The following is a 6,153-nucleotide window of genomic DNA, read 5'->3' as shown; positions in this document are numbered from 1 at the left end:
CCAAACACCTGCTGTGTTGTCCTGCCTTTAATGGCTTTGGAAGCACAATCCATTAAAGGGAATCTTGCTGGCAAATGGCAGAGTGACTCGCTGGGGAGACCTTGATATGTGACCAACTTCAGTGACAAAACTTACAGGCAGCATGTGGCTGCCTGGAAATGACCCTTTGGACATACTGGTGAGGAGTTTGGGGCTGATCCTTTTCCTTTGCTTGCTGCTCCTGGCCTGCTCTGCTTTTCTGACTCTTGCCCATCTTTTATCACCTCAGAGTGTGCTCTCCCTGGGCCGGGCAGGCGTGCACATGCTCCGGGAATGCTGTAAACATTCTGCTGCAGCATCCCAATCTGCCACCCTCCAGCCCCACTCTCCCACTGGAGTCAGGACACTTAGTCATTGAGTATTCTGGGGTTGGGCCAAGCTCTAGTTTTCCAAAGTAGTCTTTTTATTCCTTGCCAAGCTGGGGCTATCAGTCAAAACAGATGAGCGTAAACAAGAAACTTCACTTTCATCATCATGGAAAAACGTTGGTACAAACAGGCAAAAGAGCTGATTGTTTGGAGGTGCTTGAGTGGTGCCTTTCACTATCTGCAGAAACCTTCTGGGTTTGGAGCTGAGTAAGAGTCTGCACTGTCAAATTAAACTTCAGTTCCAGTTGTTTACTGCTTGTCTCCGGAAGGGAAGTGCAGATCAAGGACAAGGCGCCACGTTGGCTCCAGGAGTTTGGTCTGCAGCTCTGGGGAGGGAGAAGAGAGGAAGAGATGAGTTACCCTTTAAAAAGTGTTTCAAAGTCCTCTGCTGTGGATTAAGTACACCTTAAAGAGCATCCTCGTTATTCACAGCATCTTATTTTTGGGCTTTGCTAGCAATGAACATTTATACATGCAGACAACATGGCTGAAGAACTGAAAGCTGAATTGAAAGAAAGCTTTGCTTGGTGGTGTTGCTCCTGGTCACCGAGCCCACAGAGCAAGCAGGGTTCTCCAGCAATGGTCTTTGTTTTGAGTGAATTTGAACCTGAAGCTATTTAGAGCTTGGAAGGATGAGAGCGAGAGAAAATCCAGTGTCACCAGGCCTGTGAAAGTTCACAAAGCAGAAACCAGGAACTGTGTGCTGCTGGAGAGCTCCTGCCTTTGATGCATTTAAGGAGGACAGTACAGGAATCATCATCCACAGGAGTGTCAGGAGAGCACCAGAGCCTGGCTGAAGGTCCAGGCTGCTGCTGTGCTAACAGGCTGCTGCTGGGCAGGATTTTTCCAAGATCACTGGCAGGAACCTGTTACCCGCTGTTCTGGTGTGATGGTTTTGTGCCACCATCTGGTCAGAATTTTTTCCCTTATTTGCTCATTATGAGCTCCTTCACCTGGAAAAGGAGCAGGTTTGCCTGGCAGCTCCTGCTCAGAGCAGGTAGAATAAATACTTCCCATGCCGGACATGGCCCGTTTCCTCCCATTGGGAAAGTCACTTCAAAAGCCAGCTGGGTTTGTGCAGAGCAGCACGTGGATGTCAGAGTCCTGTCTGTGCTGCTGACTCTTGGGTGCCTCTCCAAGACTCCTTAAGCTTCCAGAGCTCCTGGCTGGGTTGCAGTCAGGTAGGTACCAGTTTGCCCTTGGAGCAGCTCTGGTGCTTTCCACTTTGGGGAGAAGCAGGAGGTGGAGTGTGCTCTGTTGGCAAGGCAGTGGTGGGTCCAGGGGGCTGAGCAGTAGGAGCCCTCCCTGGGAGCAGGTTTTGTTCAGACCTGTTCTTCCCTGTCCTGGCAGCATGTAGGGATTGTTTGCTTTCTGGCTTGGGTTTGCCCCACTGTGGTTGGATATAGTCACACATGGGGTCACAGAATGGTTTGGGCTGGAAGGGACCTTAAAGATCATCCAGTTCCAACCCCTTGTCATGGGCAGGGACACCTTCCAGTTGACCAGGTTGCTGCAAGCCCCGTCCAACCTGGCCTTGAACACTTCCAGGGCATTCACAATTTTCTCTTGGAGCCTCTTAGGGTGCTTTCCTGGATCATGTTGAGCTCCTAGGACAAGGCTGCATCAACCTGCCGGGGTCTGGCCAGGAGATGGTGCTGAAAGGCAGCCAACTTAGCCAGCAGGGTGCCCTGGTGGCCAGTTTAGCCCCTTCAGCCCTGGGATGGCACACGAGGGCATCCAGTGCCTGTCATCCTTGGCATTGATGCAGACCAACATGTGTGAGTCTGCAGCAAGACTCATCTGGATCCTACACCAAAACCTCGTCCCGGCACATGGAACAGCTGAGGGAGAGTCTGCCAGGGTTACAAACCAGCTCTAAGTAGAGGCTTTGGGGATTTAATTGAGCGCAATCGCTGCTGCACATCCTGAAGTTAAACTGAGTTCATACAGTGCTGCCTGAGGGCTCTTCAGTTCTGAATATGCCGTACATCCTGAGGTCAGAAATGTGGCTCTGAGATGCCTGAGAGGGTGGCAGGGATTTGGGCTTTTGTTCTTTTCAGCCCTGTCCTAATAGGGCTGGCAGCTAAAAAGTGAATGACGATGCAAATTCCAATAGCAACAGCGAGTCTGAGTTGGGATGAACCGGAATAACGGTCTCAGCTCTTTTCCCCCTCCAGGCTGTCTGCAGCCCTCGCACAGTTGGTCAGTGCTGGAAAGCTGTCAGCAGCCTGAAATACTAAAAGTTAACAGGGTTTGGGTGGGGTTTTTTTGAGGGGGTTAAAAAAACCCAAAGGGGAATATTCCATTTTGGCTCACACTCCACAGTGAATTGGCTTCTGCCAATTCTTTGCTTAACCCATGGCATAGGAGCTGTGGGGTTTATGCTGGGACAAAGCATTGCTTTGCAGAGCACCACATTGTGCTGTTCTTCATTAGGCCTCTGCTGCCCGGGGGAAGAGCAGGGGAAGTGGAGCTGAGGAAGAGGAGCACCCCTACGAGCTGTTGCTTACAGCAGAAACTAAAAAGCCGGTTGCAGTGGACAGGAAAACAAAAGGTGAGTGACCATCCAAGAAGCAGAGCTGTTTGCTTGCATGCACTTCAGGAAAACATGGGGGGCAGAGGGCAAGTGGAACAATGAAAGTCTCTGCTGGGTGGGGGCTGGAGGGTGATTGTTGTGTTTCCTGGTAATCTCTCTGTAAAGGAGAGCTCTGAGCGTTCCCGTACAGAGCGTACGCGGAGGAAGGGCAGCTCCACCGTGGGACAGTTCAGAGATTGCAAGGATCCGCTCTGGGACCTCAGAAATGCCCAAATCTCGTGCCTGGCCAAGCAAAGGCAGAGGGTGAGAGGCTGGAGGCTGTGCAGTGTTGTTCCAGGGAAGATGAGCAACATCAGTGTTCCAGTGAGCCGTGTTCTCCATCCAGCTGGCGCTGCAGGTTTCTGCTATCCTGCTGTAAAATCAACATCCTGCTCTGTGTTAGAGCTAATTTGAGATGGAAACTAACAGAGGAGGAAAACAAAAATGTGTAGAGCAAGAACTGACTGAGATCCATGGGGTACACAGGTTAATATCAAGGCAGTCTTTCCTCCCCCGGAAGGACCTTCATGCTTTACAAAGCATCTGGGAACACCTTGTCTCTTGTGTTTGGCTGTTGTTGGCTTTTTGGCTTTCCTTCAACAATAACAACAAAAGATTTGTTTAAAGGGAAAAAATTTCCGCTTTATTCAGAAGTCCTGAGCAGGAATTTGGGTGGATTTAGTTTGGATTCTCACATTGGAACCCCTCTCTCTTTGAGGATGGACAGGGCTAATGAGGACTTGAGGTGATGCCTCATTGACTGCATTGTCAGACCTGCAGCTTTTTTCCCCTCCTTGCAGCATGATAGCTCTCATTGCTTGAGTCCTGCTGCTCTCCTGGCTGCTCCAGGGTGGCACAAGAGGTCATTATGTTCCCACCAGCACTTGCCAAAGCCCCTCACTGCCAGAGGCAAAACTTGGAAGCTTTTCAGGTTGGTGCTTTGCAGTCTGGGCCAGAAACAGTCCTTGGGCAACAGCCACTGAGCCAGGGCTTTCAGGCTTTCATCAGTGGGCAGCTATTGCTGGTTATTCAGGCACGAGCTATTCCAGCTGCTCCACTCCTTCCCCTGGCTGCTGTGTCCAGGCTTGATTGGTAAGAGTGGAGGTGTGTCCTAATTATGTGTCAGCTTAAAATGAAACCTCAGAGTAACGTAGCTGCGTGTTCTTGATGCAAATCTCTTCCCCTGAACACCTGAAGACAGGAGAGGTTGCAGGAAGATCTTTAGGGATCCTTTTATGGTTCCAGAGCAGAGTCCCATCTTTTAATGTACAGTTGGAAAGATCAAAGCTGTGACTTGATGGTTTACACTCTGTGGAAAGTGTTGCTGTGTTGGTAACAAGCCTGGAGTCCTTCCCACTGTTACAGTGGGAGAAATCCAAGGATGCAGTTGAGTTTTTCCTCATCTTCCCTGACTTCCCCATTCTTTAAATGCAGTCAGCACTGTGGCTGATGGTGGGGGGAGGAGATAAATTTAGGGAGTGGCAGAGTTAAACAAGAGTTGAGGGAGAGACTGAAGCCTAGTTGGGGTGTTGGAGAATTTTCCCACCTCTGGGTCGGAAGGGTCCTGGAGTATCAAATGCAGCAGCTCAATCCCAAGACACGGAACGGGCTGAGGCATGGCTTTGAACTGCTTCTTGGCTCCCAATCTGAGGGTCTGGCCTTCTGGATGCGTTCTGGAGGGGCCTTTGGTCAGGAGAGGAGGGCTCGGGTTCTTGTGGCTGTTGAAAGGGCGTTTCAGGGCAGCGGAAAGGCTGAATTTCAGGCACGCGGGTTTAATGGTGCCTTTCATCTGTGATAGCTGCTTTTGTTCCTCTGGCTGCCAGTTGTCCTGTGTCCAGGGAGCAGATGAATGTGGCATTATCCGCTGGCTTTGGTGGCCTTTGTGTGTGTTAGAGCAGCTCCCTGTCACATGCACTGGGAGAAGTTGGCTCATGTTTTGGGCAGAGTATCAGAAGTGGTTTAAGCCAAATGCTCTCCCATCCACTCTGGTGTGCAGTCACATGCGTGAAGTCAGGGCTCTCAAGCCCTGTAACAGGGTGTGAAAATAAGGCAAGAGAGGAGGAATGTGTGTGGAGTGACCAGGAGGAGGCTTCTCAGCTCCTGCTCCCTCCAGAGAGACCTAATGGAGGCTGAAAAGACTTTGAGTTTTGGTCTGTCTGGCTTCTCAGGAGTCACCCCCAGGGGTTGTCAGCAGTGACCACCTGCAGGTAGGACTGACTTGGTGCCTTTTGGTAGTTATTACAAACTGATACTTGTTGAGGTTATTCTGTGCTGCTTCTGTAGCAAGTCCAGCTTGAAGTCCCCACTTTGCCCTTCCTCCTGTTAGAGATTTTCTTTGTGGTTATACTGGTTCATCCAGCACAGTGTGACTGTGCTGCAAACCAGAGAGCTGGAATGAACCAGCAATAAAGTCAGAATGCACTGCAGAGAGATTGAAAGAAACTCTTTTCTGAAAGCCAGAATATGGCTGCTGAAACAGCGGGGTGGACATTGCTGTGGGGGTTCTGTGGGGACACTGGGATATTGCAGGCAAAGGTTTGGGGACAGCTCTTGGTTTGCTGTGAGATGAAGGACAGCACAAACCCACAGCCTACATGTCCTCACGTGGTGTTATTGTGGACATAGGACAGACCCCTGTCCCATATCCCAAGTCCAAGCCTGTGTTTCTGCTGTCGTAGTGTTGTGCAGAGTCACATTATTGATCTCTCTAAGCAGGACAGTGTCTCATTGCCCTTTCTGGAGAGGGGAGTACAAAAAGAGCACAAGTTCAGGTGGATAAACTCTGCCTGGAATGACTGAGCTTGGTGAGGTTAACACAGGAGTGTGCCATCCTCAGCTGGGTTCCACGCACGGTAGCTGGCTGTGGAATGAGCCTGTGTTTCAGTTCTGCTGCAAGTGAAGGTTACTTTTGCACCCCTCAAGGCCAGCTTCCTCCTCTGGCCTTCTGTTTCACAGGAGGGAGATTTGCCTGCTCCTCACTTGACAAATTCTGGCATGATGTAACATGGGGAGCCTTTTCCATGTGCAAGTCAGAGGCTGCTGTATGCCCTCACTAATTTTAAGGTTGGGGAGCTTGAGCAAGCAGCAGCTGCAGTAACAGCTTCATTCTCCTAATCCAGGGTCGTGAGACAAATCCTGCTGTTGATAAATATGGAAAGAAATCCAGTCGAG

At 50.4% G+C, this 6,153-nt stretch overlaps 1 protein-coding gene across 1 annotated transcript in view; it reads left to right on the top strand.

Annotated features, from left to right (window-relative positions):
• ANKS1A (ankyrin repeat and sterile alpha motif domain containing 1A) overlaps positions 1 to 6,153 on the top strand; it is a 56,567-nt gene that overhangs the window by 13,076 nt on the left and 37,338 nt on the right. The window contains 1 exon segment of the mRNA XM_017727206.1: positions 2,844 to 2,961. Coding sequence (XP_017582695.1) covers positions 2,844 to 2,961 — 118 coding nt within the window.

The sequence above is a fragment of the Corvus brachyrhynchos genome, unplaced genomic scaffold, assembly GCF_000691975.1.
Source record: "Corvus brachyrhynchos isolate BGI_N302 unplaced genomic scaffold, ASM69197v1 scaffold72, whole genome shotgun sequence".
NCBI lineage: Eukaryota > Metazoa > Chordata > Aves > Passeriformes > Corvidae > Corvus > Corvus brachyrhynchos.
This window is presented reverse-complemented; position numbering and strand designations above follow the sequence as displayed.